The sequence below is a fragment of the Rissa tridactyla genome, chromosome 1 (genome assembly GCF_028500815.1).
Source record: "Rissa tridactyla isolate bRisTri1 chromosome 1, bRisTri1.patW.cur.20221130, whole genome shotgun sequence".
NCBI lineage: Eukaryota > Metazoa > Chordata > Aves > Charadriiformes > Laridae > Rissa > Rissa tridactyla.
This window is the reverse complement of record NC_071466.1, coordinates 28551072-28578855: the sequence shown is the minus strand read 5'-3', so window position 1 is coordinate 28578855 and position 27784 is coordinate 28551072. Positions and strand designations below refer to the sequence as shown.

Genomic DNA, 27784 nt, shown 5'->3' with positions numbered 1-27784 from the left:
ACAAGCTAAAATTCATGTTGCTTTCTCAATGTTTTAATTAATTCTAATGTTATTTCAATATGCCAGTCAAGGTTTTTTCCCCCCGTAACCTTTGTTTCACCCCCCCATGAAAAGTTACAGGGTCAAGATCGCAATCTGCTTCTCCTTTGTGATTTTAAAAAGAAAAGCAACAACACCACCCATCTTTTGCCTCCAAAGATTGTCACAGTGGTCAAGCAAGTACTTTGTAAACCTGAGCAAAGCGCACAGAGAAGTGTTTGCCTGAGCAGTGGTCGTCATTCAGTAACGCAGCCATGAGGTGCAACCGGCCAGCTGAGGTCCTGTTTTAGTGAGATGCCCACAATTCAATAACACTCGTTTAGTTGTCGGTAAGAATTTAACACTTCCTGATCTGCTGGCACCTGCCTGAAGCAGCCATTTTTAGTTGTATTAAAAAGCATGACCTACCTCACTCACCAAAATCAGATAGCAGGGTGATCTATTGAAGAGAACAAAATATCCCAACAAAATTGATACAAACGGGTCTTTCTTTTGCCTAAACTTCAACCATTACCAACTTTTTTCTTTGAAGAAGTAAACAAAGCCAAGGGCTGACGTGGTGTAACATATGCTACCAAGCTACAAATGTAGGTGTATGCTTTATATAGCACATCACGGAATCACAACTGGGTCAGCAGGGTAACAGAATAGGGAAAAACCAAATCACCAAACCCTCTGGGCTGCTAAGCGAACTTATGAAGTATGAAACGCCTATCAAAACCCATAAGCTCTAGACATGAAGCGCCTCTCAAATAATTCCATGATTGTGTATTAGCAACTACTAATAATGATGTTCAAAAGGTACAAGCAGTCACATTGTTACAAGAAGTATCTAACGGAGGTGCTCGCACTAAATACAGGTTATGGCCAACCTACTGCAGCCTGTTAGAGTTCTTAATGCTCTCCTATAAAGCTATAATTTAGAAATGTAGTGTAAACCTCATCTCTTCAATCACCTTGATGTTAAGTTTGCTCTAGCGTCATGAGGCGATACGCTCCATTTTAATTTACGTGTCTAGCGATTTGGGAATTAATAATAACCCTCTGAAGGAAGTATTTTTCTTAATTGACCAAGGTAGAAATTTAGCTGAAAAGGTTCAACTAAAGTAACCTTTTGGTGGTTACAGTTAGGTACAGCTTAATATACAGGAACGCATTCTGGAATTTGATGATTCCTCACAGAGGTTTAAGGAAAAATTCCTAACCGTATAGGAAAAAAAAGTATTTTTCACTTCACATTGAAATCACTCTAAAATCAAAGCATGCAGGTTGCTGAACAAAGAAATATTCTCTTAATGAAACAGTTGCTAAATGAGCTTTTCTCTGAAATGGCCTTAAGACCTAAAATACTATTAGAAAGGGATATATTCATTGCTTCTAAAGTACTTTTTCACTTTTCGTAGCTTGAGTCAATCTTCTTTGTTACAACAGATGTTGATTGTTTATTGAATTATTTCAGAAGAGTAGCCTCAGTGCTAATATATATATACACACACAGACAAAAAGGCACCAGCTTTTCTATGGAATTCCTAAGGAAAAAATGCTTCTTCACTTTTATTCTAAAATTCTCATATATCTTCTTGCACTTTACTGTCTATATTACACTGAAAACATTGATTGCATATTGTTTTTCTTAAGACTTCAATGAAGACATTTGTGACATTTTTGCAGGTTTTGTGTAAATGCAGATGGATTTTTCTCATAAATCACAACATAGCCATTTTCTTGTTTTGTTTTTAATTTCCTCCAGAATTTTAATTCTTGTACCTGCATGACAAACTAATATATTTCTACAACTTCACTTAAAATTTTGAGACACGATTTACCATATCTTTAAGTCTTGATTCCATTTCTTACTTTTTTAAAACATTTTTATGGAGAAACTGCAGGGATCTTATAGTGGAAACTGTAAGCACACCAACAGGCAAAGGAGTTAGCTCTTTGCACAGGTTAAGACTGAGCCCACAAGGGAACAGGTTACCCTTCTTCTGGAAGGATGTTGTCAGCTGCACATCTTAAGACAACTTCTATGTTCAGGATAACACAGGTGGAGCGAGCATTTAAAGAAAAGTAAATGCATTAGAAGCTTGGAAGCTACAGCCTGAAAACGGAAACAAAGGACTCTTTGTGTAAATGTTCAGCAGTTTATTTTTAAACACTAACTTTTGAGCGTATTTGCTTTTTAAGGACCTAAAAGGAAACTGGTTTCCACCATGACCATGCAAACAATTTGCCATGGTCAAAGCATTTCAGTACCAGAAAACAGTGCGATGATGGATCCAACTAAAATTTAAGCCTTTGAAAGAATACTTGACTGAATTTCTGCAGTCAGTCTGTTCTATATCAGCAGATATTACCCCTCCTCCTCTTCCTCACTAAAATGCCGTTTTAAAGGAAAAAAGATTTTATTGCAAAAATATTTCTTTACAACAGGCTTGTTTTCCAAGTACCTCATAGAGTTTTATTCACTGCTGACAGAGAAAAACAAGGTGAATTACTTTTGTCTATACTATACAGTCTGTTTTGTTAACACAGAAAAGAAGTAATGCAGCTGTTTTTTAATATAGTCTAATACAAACCAATAGAAGAATAACCATGTAAAAAAAAAATCCTTCAAATTTCTGAACAACATGAATATAAAATAATGAATCCAGCCATATACCTGTCAAATGAGTGAAACTGCATGGGAAGAATAGCATGAGCTTCTCTCTTCAGTGCGGGATCTGGGTAAGGGATCGGATCTGGACCACATTCTGCAATTTCAACAGGGGCCGCCACGAGACTCTTCAGTATTTCCTTGACATTGATGCCTTTACTTTGGCTGATACTGGATATCGATGACGCGGGTTTCAAGATTTCACTGGGGCTTTCCGTTAAGCTCTCCTGAGATTTTTTCACTTCCGAAGACAAAGTAGACAACAGCTCACTCATAGCATCAGGGCCTGTGCTGGTCTCCAAGTCTGTCCCATTCAAAATATTGGGCATCTGTTCATCTCCAATTCCAGAATCTGTATGAGGAATAGAGCTTTCCAGCTGAATATCTTCAACCGGTGTCGGTGTTTCTTTATCTTTGATATTTTCTGGAAATACAGTTGGTGTCTCTGCAGTGAAATAGAGATTATGAACAATATTTGTAACTTAGTTTATTTTTGTTTCTCCTAAAAATACAATCACGAGTTTTTACAAGACAGAAATGTAAGTGTTAGAAAGCCCACAAATCTTAGTAGTTTACACCTTAAAATCTCATTCTACATACAAAACATTTTTTCTTTCAACAGCTGTTTGGCATATATAAAGGCTTGGAAGAGGGAGCCCAAAGTTGCATTATGCAAACCCAGTGACATTTAGAAATTACAACCCACTGCTCACACAGTAATCAAACAGTAGAATACTGCCAGCAAAAACAACACTCAAAATTATAACCTATCAGCTGCATATCTGTATGATCTGAGAGACTACTGGAAGAGAAAAATGAACTCACTTATGCTTCAGGATAACTATAAAATATAATCTTTTTATTGCTGTCAGAAAATATTAAGCTTGCATTCAAGAGAAAACTGTGAGACCTTTTGTTTGCTTTACCTCTTGTTTAAAATTTGTATTATACACGTTTTTACACACATATCATTACATTGAATACAAATGAAAAAAAGAAGTGTTATTGTTCATTCCTTAGATAACTCTCCCTTACCCACAAAAGGTAAAATTCCATATTTTTTTCTGGCAAAAGCTAAGAACAAAATAAACACAGCTTTATAAAGATGAGCAAGTGAAATCTGTTGAGTTTGGAACGTTTCCAGATTGGAATGGACTCTACAACATCTTGTAACCGAGAAAAGCATACCTCTATTAATTACTTCAGTGAAACAGACAGAACAACTTCATTAAATAAGAATAATTTGCTATGTTTAGTGGAAAGTTAGCTAGAGCTGTGAATAACTTCCCTATTCATCTTTTTGGTTATCTTTTTTAGAGCAACAGACTATGGCTGTTTTTAATGACAAAAAGCTTGCACTCAAACTGATTTTTTAATTTATTTTCAAGCTACCTTATTTGCATCGAAACACTTGTCTTGAGTATAAAATTTATCTGGCCTGTGTATGAATTAGGAACACCTTTTTTTTGGATGGTCCTGTTATATCAGTTTAGATATTATGGAAAATATTTTACAACGTACTTAGATGAAGCTCTGCCCTTCTGCCTATTCCAAACAAAATGTGTTTCAACAACATAACTTTAATAACAATCAGATAACTGATTACCAATTCTTTGATATACTCAGGTGTAAAGTATTTAGACATATTTACCACATGGGTATAAGTGTGCATGTACGCATGTGCACGTAAAAAATTGCGTATGAGATTATTCATGCATTTGAACTAATGGTAGTGTAAAACTCTCCATGTGTACGAGCATTAACAAACAGATATAGATAGATAGAACAGAAGAGGTTTTTAAAAACACAAAGCGGAATAACCCATTATAACAATGGGGTTTTCTTCTTTTAACAGCCATAAATGCTGAAGCCACTTCCTTCTTCTCTGTCTCCTAAGTGCCTTAAACACATCTTATCAAATAGATATGAGCCCTGCTTTGTGAAGCAGGAAGTAGAAACTGGATTTATGAGCTGCATAAAATGCACTTAGCATCTGCCGGGTCAGGAAGTAAAAAAATCCGTATCTACTTACTACTGCCTATATTTGGCACAGAAGGACATCTGATCCACAGAATGATCCTAATGAATTTTCTGCTTGCTTGTCTCTTCAAACTTTATCCACACAAAGACAACAGCTCTCAACTTAAGGGCAGGGTAGGACCGGACAGATTGTTGCCCTTGTAACGTATGGTAAGTAAAATAGCATAAGGTTCCATTATTATGTAAATGAAAAGAGGACACTAAAAAAAAAGACGGTCCACTACGTGTTGAAGTTAGAGTGCACCTAACCTCGATTTTCATTAAGGTCAACAATGCTGAACACAAACCTAAAGACAGTAAAGCTGATGGAAATGTGGTTGTGGAAATTCAAATACCCTAGCTAAACCAGAAGAAAGATTTTAATATGTTAAAATCAAGGGAATGAACTGACTCCAAGCCAATTTTGAAATAAACAGTCTATAAAATTACTGGTCTAGTAGCGAGTACTTTTGCCAAATAGGTAAGTGGAGATAGTGACATATGACTGGAGAATACCAACGTATGGTTTTTCTTTTTAAGAAAGGGGAAAAAATGATCTGGACAACTACAAGCTTTCAGCTTAGACAACTAGAAGCCAGTAAGCAAGATTTCAGGATTTATTTTGGAATAAAGTATAGTAACGGAATGGAATGAGACAGATTACAAAATGGCTTTGCTAAAAGAGATTTTTAAATATTTAGTGCTCAAACAAAATAAGGGCCAATGTAGTAAAATTCAGTAAAGCTGTGGTTGTCACAACAGATAGTAATTTAGTCAGGAGAACCTGGAAACTAATAGAAGGTGGGAAAGGAAACTGCCTAAGAAGGACACATCAAATAGTTTCAAAAGAAAAAAAAACCATCAGACTGAGGAAGACTACCAGAGGAGTTATCTCTTTCAAAATTTTAATAAAGATTTCAGATGAAAAAGTAAAAACATTCTGGTGAAATTTGCTGATGACAAAGTTACAAGGTACAATTGATGCACAGAAGGATGATTGTAAGACGGAATTATGAAAAGCTATGCATCCAGTGACTAACATAGAGATTCCCATTATAATTCGCATTAATCAGCTGGAAATGACTGTAGAGAAGGACCTGGATACATCAGTCACTGTGTAATTATTCAGTTACTGATACAATACCGCTATGAAAAAGGCAACTGTGATTCCAAAGTTTTCTGAAGGAATAGCTCCTGCAAGAGTCAAGTATTAATGGCATTGAGAAGGCGTTGGTAGGGTTCTTCATGGGATACTGTGTATGCCATTATATTTAAGAAAGATGGAAGTGCCACTGTGGAGATCCACAGTGATCGACTGTTGCAGAAAAAAAAAGAGTTTGGCTGATACAGACAGGCCAAACTAGTACTGGGAGGGTATACAACAGCTATTATACGCGTATTTTCAGGATGCAAACTCCAGAAGAAGGATTTAAGCTAAATGGAAGAATTGGCATAAGAAAAAGTGACTGCAAATTCACCAGGAATACATTTAGATTGAGAAGTGACAGTCATCACTATGGAATTAAGGTTCTGGAATAGCCTTCCAGTTAGAGTAGCAAATTCAAAAAGTCAGAACTAATTTCAAAACTCTATAAATAAGACTGTAGTTAATTACTCATCAGGTGCCTTGTAATCCTTTGTTCCCAAATGACAATAAAATGCCTAAAGGATTGCACCATTTACAGTTAAGAATGGAAGGAAAATTAAATTTGAGAACATAGAATTTAGATATGACATACTATACGATACGTAACATTAATAAAAATTATTTAGGAAAGTATATCAAGAGTAGTTATTCTATTTACAGGTAAATGTACGGATACTTGATATCCACAGAAACCAGACCTGTATCTTTACTTTTCTTACTGTGTCTCCAGTACCTAATACGAATACACTGCGCTAAGTCAATTAAGTTTAGTCTGGTTTATCACTGTTAATAACAATCTCTAACCACTACTTAAATCCAATGCACTAACTCTCATTTTTAAAACATCAAGCAAGCTAAATGAATTTAAAAGGTCCGATTTACTTTTTGTAAATCAAAGGAAAACAAACTCAGAACAAATAAAGTTACTTAATAACTGCTTCTCAAAAAAGAATACTAGCAAATTACTATTTGTGAAATTCAGACGAATATGTCTGAAAAGATGTATTATAAGGCCTTCTGGATCAACATTATTATTAGTACTATTTTAGCTAAATTATTAACTCCTGAGCGTGGGTCACAAAACCCAACCAATTTTAGTTACAACACCGTATATCCACAAGTTTTATTCTATGTTTATTTATACTGTGTCATAGCACTTCTGCTGCCTCCAGAATTCAGGAATAAAGAATACTGCTTCATAACATTATTTAGAAAAAATCTTAAACTGGTAACCCGTATGCTTTTACAAAAATCCTAAATACTCAAAGTAACTTAGCAAAATGATAAACATGAACAGAAGCAAAAATATAACTGATTGCATCTGTCTATGCTCTAACGTTGTGACAGTGAGCCTGTAAATTTTCAGCAAACCTCATCAGTTTTCCGCAGCACAAGGCCATGTCAGTAGACAAAGCAGAAACATTACTAGATCTAGTGATCTTAACCCTGTCAGAAATAGGCAGTTGGAAGCCAGATGCCTCCTTCTTACTGTTTTTCATTGTAACTAATGAGTTCATCTACTACATTATGGGAAAAATATGGGCTTAAGTTAACTAAATGACATATTGTATATCTGGTGACCTCATCCGTCATGCTCCTTCCCTAAAATATCTTGTTTGCTTGTGATTTATGAAGTGTATTGTAATTGTTTTAACCTACTGAGTTACCTAAATAGCACTTGCACTGCTTCCATATGCCTAAAAAATACGCACCCCCCCCATGTTTATTAACTTAATAATGAGACCTTTCATATCTGAGGTAAATATATACAATTTTGCCATTAAAAAAATGGCAAGAAAAATATTCTGCTTTTAATCTTTATTTACTTTAAAAAAATGGAAAAATTGTGTGTATATTCCTGTGTTTCATTTTCTTTTTCATTTTATCAAAAATTAAACTTATTAGAAAAATCAGCTGAAAATTTTCAGAAGTAAAAAAGGATGAAAATTATTATTTTTAACTGCTTACAATATGGTTGAAAATTTATTTGAAAAATCACACTATCCAAAATCATTGTCAAATTTCTGCTGCAAACACTATAGCAACATTTGGCAACAGAAGGTTTGGGGCAATCTTGCTACAGGAGTTGCTGCCACCTTTCAGTTTGCATGCGCACTGGAGAATTTATGAGTTGTTTTCTGTATAGCTATCTTAAGGCATTAATAATAACCTTATTATCTGCATTTTATGTACCACTTTGTAGTATTCGACAAACTTTCAGGGACACTACAAGGTGAAAATGCTTTCAATCCAACCAGGCAGTGATATTATAGCTTCCTCCATAGGTGGCAGAGTCAACTAATCAATTCCTAAGCTCTAGGCTATAAAGAGAGGGAAGAAATTCTTCCTAGCAACATCAATCTACTTGTTTTCATAAACGAGAAGCAGCACAATTAAACTGAGATGAGAAACTAAGTGTGGGGACAGAATCAAAAAGTAATGAGTCTGATTTAAAAGTACATTGACAGCAGTACCCAAGAATGGAGTTGCAATGGAAACGTCCTCAGAGGCTGAGGCACAACAGTGAGAAGAATCACCTTAAATAAAACATTAAGACACCAAGCTGCTCTGCATCTACTCAGGACCTTTTTTCCTACTGGCATTTCTATTTTAATTTGGAAGTTATAAAGAGAACAGAGTAAAAATTCCCTGTATAGTGATTGTGGTCACAGTCCAACCACATAACGCGTACTCATTTTGGCAGCCTGGCCAGTATCGCTCTTCGGGTAATAACTATGCATTAATAGGCAAATCTGGTCATGACCCACTAATGGAGTTCATGGGGTTCTGTTATTTCTGAGGCAAGGCTATCTGAGCAACACTGACTTTTATTTCGCAGAACTAAATATTTTTAAACAAGTTTCCTTGATAATTGAATTATTAAAAAAGTGAGGAAAAAGAACCTGGCTTAGGGTTACTATTTGTCAGTCTTGCACTATCAGGCTTTCATCTAGGAAAACGCTTGATAAATGCAGCCTGCATCTATTATTTAGCCAGACCATTTATCCAGGTTCCTCAAATTCCTGCCAGACTAAAAGCTGGCCCTTTGCTTTTGCAAGGATCGCAATGCAATAGCACAGATTCCGTTGCGTGTCTAACAGAGGACCAGTAATCATGTACATGAAGAGGCAGAAATAGAGCACATGCAACCGCAGCATCTGGCCGGGAAGAGTGAAAGCCACAAGCAGGGATACCCCAGGGCTTGGACATGAATAGCTGAGGGAGGAACACAGCTGAAAACTGGGGGCCTGGGGAAGGTCAGATATGAAAGACTCTAGGGTGGGTTGGCAATCGGAAGGGCACAGACCTTGAGACAGGAGATTTAAGACAGAGGGTTGGGAATTTCCTTTTAACCAGAATGGATTGGTGAGGAGAAAGGATGTATCTCTGGACCAGGAAAAATACAGAGGCTCTGAAATGGGAGAGAAATGGAGCAGGAAAGGCTTAAGTTGGGGAAATCAAGGTTGGGAAGTGAATGAAGAGGACAGAGTAATTACCAGCCTTTTTTCACAGCTGAACACCTGTAAGTGTGTGTCTTCTCCTTTTGCTCCCTGGAAATTGTTTCTACTTGCTCAAACTCCTCAAAAGTCTTCTCATTTGTTTCTTTCCCTGCAATCACCCCCGGACTCAAGCAGGCACACAGGGCAGCTCCTTGACCAAACAAGAGTATTAAGAGAGACACTTACGACAGACATAACTCTTGATTTGTTTAGGCCATGTCTTTAATCAACGTAGAAAGTTCTCCTTACTAATCAAACCTCTTTTACTCAGTGCCTGACAGATAAGACATCTGTACATCACCCTGATTGCCTGGTTGCCAAACAAAATGCCAGCAGTCCTAAAACAATGCATTGCCACGGCATTAACTAAAAAAGACTTAGATAAAATAAATTTAAGAAAATGAAAAGTTGTAATAAAAAAATGTCAACTTCAGAGTATAAAAACAGCTGTTTACATTTGAAACAAAAAACAAATGCAAATTAGAAACCATATTTATTTTTTATATGTGAATTTCCCCAGTTTTTGCTGGTTTCTATTTTTTTTTATTTTAATTTTTGCCTTGTGTAAACTCAAAAACACATAATGAAAAAACAGATTAGCTGGCAGTTATCTATGATGATATCTGTATTTCTGACCTGTGCTGAGAAAGCTGATGTTTTTGTGATTAGACATTTCTTGCAAAAGAAAGAAAAAAATAATTCTGTCAGCTAGTTTTACAGCATCCAGCAATAAAAGTTAACAGTGAAGCACATAGTAAGTTCCATATATATGATAAAACTTATACTAAAAATGTTCTATATTAAGCACTACTTTGAAAAAATAAAAAACTTAAAATATCTGTAATTTGTACAAATGAAAATAAGTATTGATGTTACTTAAAAAAATCCCTATTACAACTGCTTTACGCGTACATAATGACTGATCAATTAATAATGAAATATATGTGCAAACCTCTCTTCTGATGCCTTAAGTAGTTGGTGAAGGGCAATAAATATTACATCAAGATGTATTTATTACTATCTCATGATCTTCAAATGCACGTCCTCTCAGAGGTAGTTGGAATAAGCAACACATATTTCATCAGGAAAGCAGTATGATAATTTTAAGCAGCAGACAGAAATTCAGTAGAATTTGAATTTTATGATTCTCACGATTATCATCCATATCCCTTATAACATCTCCCAAAGTTTCTTGAAAACATATGTACAACTAGATTTTGAGGAAGATGGAGCCATGAATTTTGTCAGGACTTTGTGGAGGCAAAGGATATTTTCACAGGCAGTGTACATTAGTCCTTTAGTGCACTCTGCATAGTTGGACTGCTACCCTTATGCCCTTATTTGGTTTAAAAATAGGCTGGAAATCTCTATGTTACTACATTAGGAATACAAAGAACAGTGTAGCAACACACAATACCCAGAGTACTGTATACCTATGAGATCAGAAAAACTTGATGCTTTACTTGTCTTCAAAGAAAAAGCTGTTTCTGCAACTTTTTAATATAGTTTGTTCTGTCAAGGAAAAAAAAAAAATCAATAGCTTCCAATCCATCCACAGCACATACCTTTAAGAAATCTGTTCATTTACAGTGCTTTGGAAAAAATACAGACAGTGATATCAAGGGAGTTGAAAAGCCAATCCATTTTTGATAAAATGTTGTGATAAGCTACATATTGATTTTCTTTGCACAGTATGTTATAAGTGAATTGCACTGTTGCAATGCTTTCATTTCCAAAACACTTCTGAAAAATGCTAAGTGGAAACATCAGTTTTCAACTGAAAATACCTTTCCATTATTTACCTAACAATGATTGTGTTCTCAGTAATTAACAGGCTGCCAGCTGAAGTGTAAAAAAAAAAGATTATTCACAGTTTTTCCACTGCTGGAGATGTGGAAGCACTGCTGAAAGAAACGGTAGTCCAATAAACCTTCAAGGTTAGCAAGGGTAGCTTCAATAATGACCAGAACTGAGAAAACTCATCTTAAGTGATCCTGACCACCATAGCTAAAACAACTTCAAATTCCTAGCTGTAACTTGAAGAGGTTACTTGGCTTTACAGGACAAGGTTTATTAGCTGCTATTTACAGAAAGTACCATGCTCCTCTGTTTCTCCTGTGTCTTATTCCAACGACCAGATATTTCTACTCTGAAAATGCGTACTAATTATCCTCTATCTGCTAAGAGAAAGGGTTACTCTTAATTTTTCAGTCTCAGCTTCCACACCTTCCAGATATAACAGAGATATTTTCATACCAATTTTGGGGAAACATCCCTATCTTACCAGAAAAATCAACTGAGAATAAAACATTATTTTCTAAGATATTACAATTGCTGCCATTCCAGAAATACAAATTTCAGCATTTCATGCTCAGTTCACAAGGCTAGTTCTTGCTGACCAAAAGTAAAGACCACTAATGATGTCTTGACTAACACAATTTGATCCTAAAATGTCTGTGGGAACTGGCAAGTTCCACTCCTCAGGTGCACTTTTAGAATGTGCCATGAAGTCAGAAGCCTTGTAAGAGTCTTGATAATGCTTCTACAAAGACCTGAATATCCTCTAACATTAAGATTAATTTAATGTATTTGCTTGCAAAATAAAACAGAAGTTTGTTTGCCTTCCATGGGAAGCAACTTTGCTTACTGGGACTATCTTCAACCTTCTGAATTTGAAAGGAAGCTTTTCAAAGGATTTGAAACCATCCCCCATCGCCAGGAGTAGAGATTAAGCTTTAGCACTGCTTCTCTACTAAATGCAACACAGCTATGATTTCTCACACACGATCTTTGTGGAAGATGCTGCTAAAGATGAAAGCCAAAGATTTTTATAAAAGGGTTTGTGAGTATATCAGACTGCAAGGAATAGTCTCCTTCGAGGATCTCAAGCACTCAGCAGGCAAAAAAAGGAGACTGGGATACTTACTAGACAAAAAAAGAACAAAACTGAAAACCCCCTCAACCATACAATGAAACAAATCAGTATTCAAAAATACTTTATAATGGAGAAAGGTGCAGATTATTTGCATCGCTCGCTGTTAGACAGGTAGAGAAGAAATAAGGGTCTATTGGAGGGACATCGATATGCATTGCTCAGATTTATTAGATGCCAGCTACAGAGGGAACATGCCTGACAATCATTAGGTTGAAGACATTACGTAATTGTTTGAATACATAGTTCCTACTTTCAAACCATATACGTGTAATACTCATAAGGAAGGGTATGTATGAACATCTATGTAACAAATTACAGATATCTATGGGATGGGGATATTACTAAGGCACACAATGTCATTTGACTGGATTAAGTGCCTGAGATCAAAGAAGTTCATGCCAGCATTTGTCATATAGCAAGTTTTGTGTCTGGAGTTCAGTTAAGGCTAGTCAAAGGAGCTACGATTAATCTTACCGAGGCAGAGGCCTACAATGACATCTAAAGTGCATGGAAAGATAGGTATTTCTAATGTCCAATTTATCTCTCTTTTAAGTAGATATCTAAAGCAGGACAGATGAATTGTACCCTAAATGTGCCCTAAGTTCTCTCCACCTGTTACAAAGGGAGACTGGGATGAGTAGCTCAGACACTGATTCACTACTGATATTTTCCAGAAAGTACAACTCACATATGACTGATGATTCAAGATAAAAAATGAAAATCTAGTACAGAGTTTTTGGTCATACTGCAAATACCCATAGTCACAGGGACAGCGAGAATGATAAAGAACGTTTCTATTACCTTTGACTAGTCAGTCAAAAACAACTCTCCCCTTCTGAAAAAAACATTTTTAATGCTATGCCCATTTTAAATAATGTTGAAGAACTCTTCATCACAGTCAGCTGAAGAAATCTGATGAACCAGAAAGTCTGTAGGCCAGGTAACTATTTAGACCACTTGATAGGCTCTTGCATTTAAATAATTCTTGGTTAAAAGTCTCCATTTTGAAATCTCCACAAACACAAAGAAACTGAGCCATATGACATCCCCAAAGTCTAACTCATTCTAATTCTTTGGTATTGTGAACAGGAAGAAGCAAGTCTGGCAACATTTACTTTTGTAGGACTGTGTTTCTCAGACATCCTTCAAATGCAAGAAAATAGTCCTGATCTGCTATTTTCCTTGAGACTGTGATAATAAATTATTCCAAAGAGTAATACTATACATGACCTAAATTGAAAAGAGAAGGAGCTTTCTTTTCACTTTGCAAGTTCTGCTTTGTCTAACATAGACTATTTTAGAAGAACTACAGACCCTTTAAAGACATCAGAAACTAGTAGGAGAAAACGAAGCACTTGCAAAAAACTTATGACAGAGTAAATCTATAAATAGAGACACATTTTTCTCCTCCCCATGGATCAGCTTAGATAGAAAAATAAATACAGGAGTATAGAACATTAGGAAGAAATAAACGTTTTTGTTGTTAAATGGTACTCATGGACACCATTGGTTTATTTTTTGCTTCCTGGGTTCTTCCTTTCTCCGTTAAGCACCAGAAGATAACACATAGCTTGCGAACAAGATTTGATTAACAGCAAAAGAAGCATTAAATCCTTATTTTACCACCTACAAACATTTGTAAGTAAAGGTAGAATATATTTCCCTGCAAAGCATATTTTAAAATCTTTTATTTCAATATTACGTTTTATTTGTATATAAGATCATCAATAAACTAGGCAAAGGTCAACATTTTATATTATGAGAACTGAAAAGCTTCATTTGAAGTATAACGATGTTTAAAATTCTTGTAACCTGCACTTGACACCAGCTGTAGTTACTCATAAGAAGCATACATAAATGACATACTGTAATGTGCCTCAGACAAGTAGGTTCTCACACAGCCTTAAATATATTTTCACAGAATCATAGAATGGTCGGGGTTGGAAGGGACCTCTGGAGATCATCCAGTCCAACCCCCCTGCCAGAGCAGGGTCACCCAGAGCAGGTTGCACAGGAACGCATCCAGGCAGGTTTTGAATGTCTCCAGAGAAGGAGACTCCACCACCTCTCTGGGCAGCCTGTGCCAGTGCTCTGCCACCCTCAAAGTAAGGAAGTTCCTCCTCACGCTTAGGTGGAATTTCCTATGTTCAAGTTTGTGCCCATTAATATCTTTATTTAAAGATTTTGCCCCATGTAGGAAAAAGAAAAAAAAAAAAAAAAGCATCACTAAGAACAAAACTAGTATCTTACTTAAATACTGGTATTATACCTACTCCTACCTTACCCTTCTCCCGACAGTTTTCCTGGTCAGATAATTAGATACCATCTACCAGAAACAGATTTATTTTAAGTAGCCAGTCCCTCTCCCTAAATTCATAGAGATCTGTCTCAAAGTAGTCTTGTACAGTTCTAACAATAATGATATAATTTGCTGTATTGAATTGTACTGACAAAGAACAAATCCTTTACATCCATTTAGTATCATGTGGAATGAATAAAATACAGAGACTTTACTTCCATGTAACAACTGAATTTTTATCCATTTTTTAATAAATAGGATTTTGCTTTAAAAATATGTATTTATTTTTAAATGTTACATTAAACCACGCTATAATATGTTAAAATACCTTAAAATTTAAAATAATATTCAAATATTACATGCTTGCTGCCAACATCTGAAAGTGTGTCAGATCACTAAAAGCAAACCAATTGGCTTAGCCACTGGAACGAAAGATTCGTGAAATGACAAAATAGGGTTTGACTTTTAGCCTTTTCTGACAGCGTTGGCAAGTTTTTTTTTTTCATTTCAATTCCTGCTAATGTTCAAAACTGAGGAACTGGGTTCAGAATATAAAAAGCAGAAACATTTTTCTATTCTAATGGGTGAAGCAGTTTGGTATAAGTGGCTGAGACCTCGGAGTTAAAACACTGAAGGATGTGATGAGATCAACAAATAAAATAACTAGCTACAGATAACACTTCCTTTATCGAATAATTTGTTTCTAAAGCCAAAACACTTCTCTTTTGTACCCTGCTTACACTTTTACTGTAGCTCTATTGAACTCTTTTAAAAACAAAATTATATTTTACTTGAACTCAAGGTAAAACAAGTACTATAGACAATAGTGTAGAAGACACAATTCTTAAAAAATGCCTTATCTGAAATATTTTGGTGAGTTTGTATGGCTGTCTCCATTTCTTAAACTTTTTTTTTGCTTTTGTTACGTATATTTTATTCATGTACTATATATGGATAAGAAGAAAAACTATTTGTTTTTCACTTCCTTTTGCCATCCATTATATCAAATCTCAAGCTGTGTACAAATAGCAATATAATCTCATTTATGTTGCATAATTTACTTTTATTGTATTAAATCTAATAAAAATTAAAATGTCTTTAAATAGCTGTGTTTTGCGACAGTCTAAACAATCCTAATTTTCAAGCAAAGTTGGTTAGAAATAAAATATCCTATGCCTGATATGCAGAAACACGCTCTAAATGCAAAAGAAAAGAAAAAAAAAAGATGAGTAAGCAATATTTAATGAAGCTTTAGGGGTTTATTCTGTAGTACCGCATAGTACTGTAGCACTCTTCTGAACTTGGAGCAAATGGTTCCTTTTATCAATGATGGATTAAATCATACAAATGCAACTATGTCACAATAAAAAACATTACATCAGCAAATTGAATGATCCACAATATTTTTTTTATTTTGTATGGCTGACTATGGTCTTATTAATCAAAATCACAAACCCTTGCTTACCAGTTGTTAGAATTTAAAACAGTTTATAGTATACCTACACGCACATACCAAAGTTTAAGAAATAGCAGATCAACATAGTGATAGTTTCAGTTGATGTAATAGGTATTTTAATGTGACACTCCCAGAACAATGTATGACAAACATACGTTGCATTATTACTAAAGTAGGAAGTTCCCTATTTCTGTTCTTTATATGCAATTTTAAATCTCTTAGGCTTTTGATAAATCAATCTTTTTACCCATTGAGATTTTTCAAAATTATACCAAGAACATTTTCATCAGATAAAATTTTTTAAATATTTTACATTTCTGTATTCGCAGCACAGTGCATGCAAATAAACGGGGAAATGTCCACGCAAACTTGGCTAAAGGTACATTCAGGTAACCCTCTCTTTTTCAAGTAATGACATCTGAAAAACATATTTCCTACATTATATAGAAGCTATTAAAACAAAACAAACAAACGAACAAAACAATTCAGGCCCAAAACATATAATAGTTGCTCTGGTCACAAAAGCGGTTTCCTTCAAGAAAAGCACAGCACATTAACTAACAGGCATAAAATAATTCACAATACGTACAATATCAGAGGTTTACATACCATCAAGAAAGCAAGGAAAAAAGCAAGAAAGGAAGGCAAAAGAGCAGGGAAAGATATGGGGAAAGGGAATACTACCGAAGTACTACATACTTTATATGGTATGCAGTATTTTTAAAATAGGCCTGATTTTATTTTTATGGCCCTAATATTGTAGCAGAATAACCACAAACCAAAAGCAATTAAAATTTTCTACATCCATTCCCTCCTCCTGAGTGCTTTTATTTTATTTTATTTCATAATAAGTAAAACTAATAAATGGTAGTAAAAGTGGGAAAGAGATTTCCTAGAGAAATGTAGGCAGGAAGTTATAGTTTTGAAGGTATCATCAGGTCTGATCTCCATGTAACCTGAGGCGTATACTTATTTATCAACAATTACATCACAGTTAGTTCTTGAATTACATTACATTAAATAAGAACACCCAAACAGGTTAGGAGATGATGTTAATATTACCTTTGTAAAATGAGTGGGCAAAGCTCTGCTCAGGAATTAACTTGGCAAGGAATCCATGGTTCAAACTTGGGTGAGGGATAGATGGTATGACCACAACTGTGGAGAAAATCATGGAATCAAATGTGAGCCAGCTAGTATTCATGTGTGGCCTGGTCCACTGTGGATCCATGACAGATATCCTATCTCATTGAAACATGCAAATATGGTATTATCAACAAAAAATGCATTTCTAAAGGAAGAAAACAAGTTCTGTATCAAGAGATAGGAAACAGCATACCTATTATTTGGGCACTTCAAGAGCAACATTCATGGGGGAAAAGAGACACAGGTAGATATAGATATATATACACACGCACACAGGCAAGACAGTCATGGATGAAACAGGTCACTGAAACTAGCAGCTTATTAGTGCAGAACCATAACATATAACCAGGAAGGCACAAAACCATTATGATTTCTCATAATTGACTACATTCATGTAGTACAGTTAAAGTGGAAAGCCTACAAGCACATGGACTTTAAAAATTATGTATAAGTAGTAAATTAAAACATCACGATGAATCAGAAAATAAAGACTAATGTAAATATGACACAAATTGGAAGATAAATTCTATGAAGAATGAAAATTAGCAACTCCATAAATGAAGAAATTAATTAAAAATCAATACAAGAAAAAAACCATACATAAAGAGCTTCATGGACAAATTAGTTACTGTTTTCAGCTCTTTTAACATGGAAGGCAGAGTTATAACCAATCCAATCAGACTTGAAAAAACCTACTGAACTGACAGTGTAAAATATTTGAAACAAAGCGGGGTAGAGTTTGCATCCCTAATTTCTGACGGCTTCTGACAGCTAACAGACTCCTTCCCTCGCAGGCTGAAAAACACATGCTAGTAAAAACCACTACTACTAATAAAAATCACAAACAGTTCAGTCAAAGAAGGCAATAGAAATGCTTCCTTTTTATTATATTGCTTCCATAGGCTTTTAAATGCAGGCACCAACACAGCAGGACTCCAAGAAAATACTCCACCACTACCCCTGCAAAAACCTCCTCATTCAAACAAAAGGAGTTCACATGGGCAAACAGCTGTGTTCGCTGTTTATACATTTCATAGTATAAAGATATCTGTTCTTGCTAACAAATAACAGATTCAGGAAGTTGTGCTGATCAACTGTCTTGTACTCTACAGTTTTAACTCCGTGAGGCACCCTGTTTCTTTTTAATTATTTTCAAATTAAAGAAAAAAAGGCATAAAAAAAGCAATATGCAAATGAAAATTAGTTACTACCCTATAAGCAAATATACAGAATAACTTTAATCTGCCAATGTATGTTAAAGAACTGAATAATTACAGAGGAAGAAAGTAGCAAGTAATTTCCTATTAGGATCTTAAGCTACTCACTAAAAATATTTTTCTACAAAAAAAGTCAAATAACATTTGAAGAAAACAAATATACCTGTACTTGTTGGTGAATTTATTTCTTGTCTGATATTTCTACCTGCCTGGCTCCCAGACCTTGCAGTTTCTCGTTGTGGTTCTAGTATATCACGGTATTTGGAGACCATCAGAACGGAAATAAAATAGACTACTGCCAAAGCCAAGAACTGAGCCTGTTTGCTGTCGTCCTGTGTTGGAGAAAAAGGAACAGACCTATAATATTGGACATTTCCATAAAATTTTCACAAAAAATCATCACAAGGCTTAATAAAGAATACCTTTCTGAAACATTATCTATGTTAGCATAGTAGCAAATGGATTATCTAGAAGAATTAATGTATTTTCAGTGCAGTGCTATGCACACAGCATGTATTAAGTACTGAATTTTACACGTAATTTGGCCACTACACAGATCTCTGGGACTATGGAGTCAATGGGCTTTTCAGAACAGAGGCCTGACTCTGTTCTGGCCTGGTCTGAGAGTGCTTTCAAGGCTTCCCAACAAGCAAAGCCAACTGACTTTTTTGCTACCTCAAGAATAAGATTCTGAAAGCTCCTGCCACAAGAAGGTAAGGGGTACTACTGCTAAGAGGGAAAACTAAGCTCGCTGATGCTTTTCTAGACAACACTGTAATTAGCAAGTGTAACAGCTTCTTGGTAAGGTGTAAAAGCAGGAGGGGCAGGGTAGGTTTAGATTAGACATTAGGATGAAGTTCTTTACAATGAGGGTGGTGAGACACTGGCACAGGTTGCCCAGAGAGGTGGTGGAGACCCCATCCCTGGGGACATTCAAGGCCAGGCTTGATGAGGCTCTGAGCAACCTGATCTAGTTGAAGATGTCCCTGCTTACTGCAGGGGGTTGGACTAGATGACCTTGAAAGCTCCCTTCCAACCCAACACATTCTATGATGCTATGATATTATTCCACTAACAAATCCGAGCTCTCACATTCTGATTTCTCCTTCAACAGGATTGTCAGCAGCAATCCTAGTTTTCCATGACTCTGATTTAAGTAAACGCCAGGACCACAGTAACTCCACTGTCACCTTTTCCTCCCACCCCACATAGTCTGCTGTTCTAAGGCAACTATCATCTGTGCCTTAGATACCACCCTGATTGAGCTTAAGTTGCTGTAATTCAACTGAAATGTCTTTTATTATTGTTATGGTGTAAAACCCAACACGGTAGAATTAAGACTTCATCCTCTATCTACTCCTATAGTGGTTTCACCTTGTCTCAGTTCCACACATATGCATTTTTTATTACAAATCCAGTGCTTGCTTTACATGTTTTTGGTGTTAATTTGGCTGCATGCCTTTGCAATTCTTAAAATAACTAGGAGTCCTCTTATTAAAGACTTCCTTTCATTATAGAAATGCCAGAAACTATATTTCCCCTATTTCCTTCTCTCGTTAAGAAAAGGATAGGCGACAGAAGATCTCCACCCAAATTCAACCTTGCCCTTCAAGACGATCAGGTCATTCCAACATAATTTTTTTTTGTGACAAGTTCTTTCTTCTTTTTAAAGCTATTCCTAACTTCAGTCTTCACTTCAATCCACTTGAACTTGGATTGGAGAAGTTTAAACATAACATATCCATTTGTGTATATATAATAATAATTCCTATTGTACTACTTTCACAAACAAATCCATTGCAGTGCAGTTTTATGCTAAAAAAAGTTGCAGACAAATCTGAAAAGCATTTTTATATGTATTTATATACAGCAAATGCGTATATATATATTTTTAGCAGAAATAAAAATTATCTTTATAAATCATTTGCTGCAATTTTGTAATACATATAATGATTCTTTCTCCTACCCTGGTTGGACAAATAGCTGACACCTTTAGTAATACAGTTTTAATCAACATAGGTCATAACTGATTTTTTCTGCCTGTGATTATTTGGCTAATATAAGATCCAGTCTGACTGTTAAACACAGTTAGCTATTAATCTCAAATAGCTTACCAGTATGATTTTAAAGTACAGAAAATGGCTGGTAGTTAAAAAGCCATGAGCAGATGGTTTGCAGATAATATACTAAGCGCAACACATGAAGGATATTTTTAATTCCGGTACAATCAAAATCTCTTTCAAAATATAAGTGATGATTTGCAGAAGAAAGAATTACAGCACATATTACTCACCACATCACGAAAAACAACTGCTCGTAGACGATTAATATCAACATCCTGAAGAAGCCTATCAGGGTCTTTTATAGGAGAAAGATTGCCAGGGACATTTTCAAGGGGAGTCTAAAAATAAAAAGTAGTGAGATTTTTTTCCCCCCAAATATCAAAGCATTTCTGTTAGAACCTTAATTTAACACCTTTTTTAGATATTGCATGAATCTGAGATGCTTTTTTACTACCAATATACTTCCAACATAATACTCAGACAAGGGTTCTAGAAATAAAGCAACATTTTAAATCATTGTCTTAATACTATTTAGATATAAGTTGTTACATCTTCCCAGTACCTCAGAACAACTGCGTCTCTTCCCAGAGTTAATAATTTGCACACAAAAGGTTATTTCAGATTACAGTTGTTTCATAGCAGTACAATAAATTATTTCTCACGTGTGTTAAATTTAAAAACTATGAGCAGAAATATTTTTTTTAAATCAGTTTATGTTCATTTTTCTGGGGATCATTAGACTACTTACAGAATAACTGCTATGATTACAAAAGCATAGAGTAGTATGCTTCCTATAAAAAATGATAATGTATTACAAATGATGCTTAAACATGTGAAAGTCTCCTTATACTGATTTGATTTGCACTGAATGTGTAAACGTGGAGAAATGTACTGGTTTTTGAGATAACATTGTGAAAGGAGATGAGCTTTTAAATGCTATCCGAAAAAGTCTTTAGAAGAAAAACCACTGAATTTAGTAACGAAAATATAGTAGCAAAAAAATGAATCCTTTACATCATACAAAGTGTTGCATTTTAGTCATGGGCTGTGCTAAATTCTTTGAGATTTTAGTTTCAGGACTCCCAAAATCTTAAAGCTGTAAACAAGTTAAAAAAAAAAAAGAAAAAAATGAACAATGAATTAATGAAACTGGAAAAATTAAGCTGTAATTGAATATTAAACAAGTTTACACAGAAAATACTGATGTCTAATGCATGAAAAGGTCTGTTGAAGTTACTAGGACTCAGATGTTCTACCAACAAATATGTGATTGCAGGATTTCATCAAAAGTGCAAGTGCCCTGACAGATTAAAAAAGCTATGCAGGTATTTATGATATACGTGAGTAAGGAAACTCGCTCTTTAAGTAGACCAAGCAAGAGTGAAAAAGCTGTTTAAAATTGCTCTTGGTCATACTACCGCATTAACGTTTTCTTGTTTCAAAGAAACCCCCATACGTACTTTGACCCTACACCAGTTAGTAACAAAAACCTAAGCTTTTGCCAAATATTTGAGAAGCAGTTACAATTATTTTCTGAGCCTGGTACAAACTTGCCATTGCTGTTGGTAATTGCAGACTGAGTTACCTTGGTTGCCGCTGATGCAGTTACACCCTGAAGAGCTTCTTGAGTTTTACTGCTGATTAACGACGTCTTGTTCGCTCTCTCTCTCTGCCTTTGCCGACATTCTAAGCAATTTCTCACAGCCACACAACAAACTAGAAAGAAGTTATGGAAATGCTACAAATTAGAATATTTTCTCTATATTATATTCAGAACATCAATTAGCAGTCTGTACATCTAGACTGATAGGTCAATAACCATGCCCAAACAGCAAGTGCGACATAGTTCTCATATTAGACTCTCCATTGGTACTAAGAAAACATTATGGTGCCTTATTAATTTCATTCCTCGTTTGAACAACTAAATGTTTTATATAACTGTTATATCACTATATTAAAATCTGAAAATTACTGGTCCTTGAACTGAAGCTCTCATATCTCATATGTTATTGATCGGTTATCAACACTTAAAATCTGAAAGTACCTATGTACAGCTAGAATAGAAAAAAAATAGTAGGTGGTAATTTAGAATTTGATGAAAATTGATCACTCAGAAGACACCACAAGTTTTATACCAGGAGCAGTATAATTGTCAGTGACCTAATAAATGGTATGAATAATAACAGGGCAAAATCTGAGTACAAAAATTATTCATCATTTGAGAGATGACATGTATGTGGGACATAACATTAGCAAAACAGCATCATGCCAGATGACAGTCAAAATTTAATGTTCACAAGGATAAAGTGATATAGTTTGCATAGAACAGCTTGAATTATTCATACATTTTTAAGTTTCCTAAATTAATTCTAACAGTATATAGCAAATAGTAAATAGCGAAGATAGGTGCCAGACTGTTGCAACATATATTAATGTCTACAGAGTCTGTCCATGCATCCCATGCTTTTAGTGTTACATAGCCTATAAGTAGTCATCCAAATCCATGGAGACTTGGATAAGGAAACCTGCAACATGCAGGTAGCAAAGCAGTTTTAATTAAAAAAAAATCCTCTATTTAATTACTTATATTAGTTTTACTCTCCTCAAATATATACAACTTGAAATACATAACAAAGAACAATTTCAGACATGGTATTTTTGCTTATTCTTGTGCCCAAAATGAATCAACCTTAAAACTGTACCAAATCAATAATAAATGGGATTTTTATTTTATCACATCATAGTCAGTACAAGTCCTTTCCTATATGTGTCACTATTTGATCCATCTGTAGCTCATTGATCTGTAAGTAATTATTTAATACATACTGTCTGCTGACTTACCAAGCCTTAGGCACTGTCGCATTAGACCTCCAGAAGACATGTTTTTTTCAGCTTCAATCTCACTAAAATTTAGAGAACTGGCAAATACTAGTACATCAACCATCGCCATCAGACGGCTGAGAAAAGTTACTGCTGTCTCTGCTGACATTCCTTGTGTCACTTCAATATTTTCCAATTCAGTCTTTAAAAGGAGATAATTGAATTAAACAGTTTGAACACAACTGAAATATAAAGACAGCACATACACACACAAATCTAAATTGTTATGCTTAATAACAAATACATTGAAAAGTTATTTAAAATTCTACTGTTAGCATTAACATAAACTGTGAGTGAAATTCAAAGTAAGACAGCATGAAGAGTGAGAAAATCATTTACATTTACATGCTGTAATAGACAAGAAAAAGTCTAATATAAATGAGAAAATTATTAGCAATTACATAAAGACAAAGTGTGGCCAGACAGTAAAACAATGCATGGTATATAAGGGTGCAACGTCCTCTTACATTCTTCCATAGCCTAAGTAAACTGACAGGTAGCAGAAGAAAGTAATTACTGTCTGCGTAGCTTTTACGTTCCTTTAGATAAACAAGTAAATGTGACCAGTGGAGTGGGAAAAACCAGTTTTGCCCTGTTTCCACAAATTCGTTCTCCCTGGGAATGCTTATACCACATAGGAACCTGACAGAGTCCAATTCTCCTGGGAATCAGAAGAGAGCACGTTTGCTCCCTACTGACAGCAACGGAGGGGAAGTAATAATGTGACAAGTTGTGAGCTGCGTGCCATATATTTCACAGAAAATGGCCATTTCTTTCCTAATGTAGTGTTGGACTCTCCTTAACAGGAATCCAGAGAAAAACGCTGAATCAGGTCAATATTTCTGAAATCTAAAAGGGGGTCGTTTTCTTCTCCCCCCCCCAAAAAAAAAAAAAAAAAAAAGACTTAGAGATATTTTTCTCAAAAAAACACAAAACAAACCAACTGTAGACATCTGGACTTAGATGTCCAGAGTCATGTTTTCAAATGCATTCAGGTGTCTAACAGTGCAGATAAGTGAGGAAAGAGTAAGTTTAATTAAAAAAATAAATATCTGTTTAAACACCTTTACCTCTGGACCTAAAAAAAAATGAAAATGGAATTAAGTACTTGATCTGTCCTCGTTTATGTGCCTAAAGACTATTTTTAAAATTGCTTATAGACGGTTGATTCTTATTGATTGTCAATATTGATTGGTCCCTTTGAAAAGTATTATTTCTGTTGCGTTTGTTTATTTTTATTCATTTGCTTAGAAGTACCTATAAAAAAATTTCAAAATATATTTTGTGCTATTAAGGCCACTTTCTTCCAAAGAAAAAGAAGTACAGAAAAAAAAATTCCTTTATTCCATACTTCTAAAAAATTAGTATCCTCAATCATGAGTCACTTTTTAGAATATTTTACATCCATAATTACATGAGCGCAAACTGTGCCAAACAGTATTAAGGAAACAACTGTTTTGAAAGATGAAGGATATAATGTGGCATGTGTCACCACAATGATAGATACCACTTCATTTAATTTCTCTTAAGGATGTAACATGTCGGTTACATGAGTGATTTGGGAAGGGCTGTCATCCGTCTGCTCTGCCCAATAATAACAGAAAAATGGTAAAACGACAACTCTCAGAAGAACGATTTCCAGCCTATCTTCTTAAGCCAGGTCTCACCCACTTAGTGTGTGCTGTGTTCCTACTTTTTTGGAAAAATAAGTTGCCGTCTTTTTATAACAGACTGGAACATCATTTTTGAGAGCACTCATCCAGAGAAAATATATTTGCAAAAATCTATAGCCACAACTGCTAGAAAAACTCATGGTGGTTATAGAAACTTGAACTTTGAACTCATGCTTAAAAGAACATCAGGCTTGCGAGCAGACAATTGATTGCCTGCTGTTGATTTTTCTCAAGCTTCAATTGTATTGCATCAATCATAGTCTTAAACCTTCTCAGGACATCTATTTCTTTTTTTTTTTTTTTTTGCAAGTTAGGTAATAAATTCATTTTATATAACACCTTAGTGTATTTTTCCAAGATTTTTACAAACTTTGAATTGAAAAAAAAAAAAAAAATCTATATTTGTTTACAAATCTCCCCTAAAATTCTGCTGGATGTAAGGGAAAAAAAAAACCAAAAAAAACCTGACAGCTTTTTTACAGTAAAACTTACCATCGGTTCTACTTATTAAATACAGCACATTGATACTCTAATAACATTTAAAATAAGCTCTGTTGTTGATCAACCTGCCTTCAGGTATTGGTAATATTTTAGATAGGTGTAGCTCAAAAATTCTTTAAAAAGGGAACTGATCACCATTTCATGACCACACAGTGTACTGTAAGAGCAGTAACAAGTCTCCCATACAATTAAGACGTGCAGGGCCTAAGTAGATTCTCTGTTAACAACCACATTTATAACTTCAATTAGCTCACAGACCTGCCTACATTCAGGCCAGCAGCTAACAGTAAGCATCACACTTGACAATGCATTACGTTACTCAAGGGAAACATGTTTGGAAAAGTTAATGATTACACCCAATATATTTCTAGTCACATCCTGCTATACGATAGAGGAAAATAATAATAATAAAAAAGCCAAAATATTAAATGATCAAAACCAAGATATTTTTAAAAATGCATAAAACTGAAACTTACAGCAGCAATACTAACCTTAGAACCCTGGACATGCAACAGACAAAACAGACAACAGATCACAACAATAAAAGAAAAAGAAAATTATTTAAGTTAACTAAAAATACAATGTAAAATTGAAACAAATTAGTATCTTGGAATTACACATTTGTTTAATTTATAATTAGAACAGCAAAACATTTCAGCTCAGCATGAACATTTGAAAATAAAGACTTCTAAGAGATAGCTATGCACAAGGAAAACTGTAAATCTTGTATTATTATGGAGTTCATGTAAACACTGATTCTTCCCAGCCAATGTACATCTTTTATATAGTCCATAGAGCATTTTTATGAAGCAATGTAAACCAAAGTAATGTTTTCACTGATTATATAGAAATAAAATGAGCATTTTACAACAAGCCATTCAACTGAAATCTAACAAAGTAGTTATTGACAAAACAAATATAAATCACAAAAAGCAAACTGGTTCTTCATGCATAATGCTCCTCCCTTTGAAGCAACTCAAGATAGCTCATTATGTATATTACATTTGTGATTTCTTGAACTAAACCAATATCACACTGGATATTTGAATGCTTTTGAACCACAAAAAAAAAAAATAATTAAAGAGTCATTAAGCCCCTGGGACTGAACTAGTCTTCAAATTCCAATGTTTGCTATTAAGTAGGCGTGTTAAATTTTGATGTTGTAGTTTTAGGTAGAAGTACTTTCTCTCTTATCACAATGGGCTAGGAACTGATCCTTAGTTTTTACTGGTTACGTTTTAAAAAGACAAAGAAACTCAATTTTCAAGAGTATGTGAGTATTTTTGTCATTTAAATAGTGGAAAAACCTAATCTAATGAAGAAAAACAAGCTGAAACCAACTGCTTGCTTTTCTTCTGGAACAGAAAATATCATGTTCAACCAGTTTTTAAATTTGTCTTCCTCTTTTGTAGCCGGATGTAGCTATTATCTCTCCATTGCCAGCTGACAATTTTTACATCAGTGTGCCACCGTTGATTCTCAGAATTGTTACAGATCATGCAGCACCTGTGGCATCACATGAGTCATGAACATGACAATGCTAACACTATATACAGGACGTACTGAAAAATATCTCACCCTGGCTTTTCATCCACAGACATAATAAGGCTGTCTTTAAATGTTTAATTGAGTTTGTAGACAGCCATTCAGCAGCCCTCAGATTACAATTTGAAAGCTGATCTTTTAAATGCTGGAAGCAAGAATTAGAATTATGGACTTCATAGAGTAAGTGGATAAAACAAACTAATTGCAAAGGGTTTGGAAATTTACTCTCAATTGTCACATATATTTCAACTCCTCAAATTTCTTTTTCCTTACTCAATTGTCCTCAAGTCCTTGTCACAGCTGCTATCCTTGTAGCAAAGAATTTGATAATTGCAAATTCCTAGCTTGTACACAAAGTGTTTTATCTGGCAACCAGCTGCTATTAACAGAAAGCATCTTCTGCAAACCTTTGTCCTTACAGCTCCCCAAAGATGCTTTTTTCACACTTTTACACCGTCTTAAAAATGTCTTCCTTATACTGTAATTAAAAAAAAAAGCCTCAAAGACCTCCCCCACACAAAGAAAAACAAAAAAGGAAATCAATATTTTATGGCCTCCCTATAGTATTAGCAGAGTTATCTAATATCCCCAATTTAATAAGCAAGACATCGGAATCAACAGTGGAACACACTCCAGCTTATACCATAAAACAACAAAACTGATTAGATTTTTTTGTTAATATTTGCCTCAATTTCAAATTGCTTCATA

General features: G+C 34.8%; 1 protein-coding gene across 9 annotated transcripts in view; it reads right to left on the bottom strand.

The window, feature by feature from the left end:
- Positions 1-27784, bottom strand: part of NBEA (neurobeachin) — a 511894-nt gene that overhangs the window by 304173 nt on the left and 179937 nt on the right. For 6 of the 9 annotated variants that reach the window (XM_054223413.1, XM_054223357.1, XM_054223366.1 and 3 more), the window contains exons 25-31: positions 26008-26031; positions 23319-23499; positions 22063-22193; positions 20708-20815; positions 18578-18746; positions 17114-17209; positions 2702-3140 (exon numbers count right to left, since the gene is read on the bottom strand). In XM_054223413.1, the coding sequence (XP_054079388.1) occupies positions 2702-3140; positions 17114-17209; positions 18578-18746; positions 20708-20815; positions 22063-22193; positions 23319-23499; positions 26008-26031 (1148 nt within the window). The remainder of the gene's footprint in view (positions 1-2701; positions 3141-17113; positions 17210-18577; positions 18747-20707; positions 20816-22062; positions 22194-23318; positions 23500-26007; positions 26032-27784) is intronic. The other 3 variants (XM_054223384.1, XM_054223421.1, XM_054223431.1) reach the window with 1 other exon arrangement.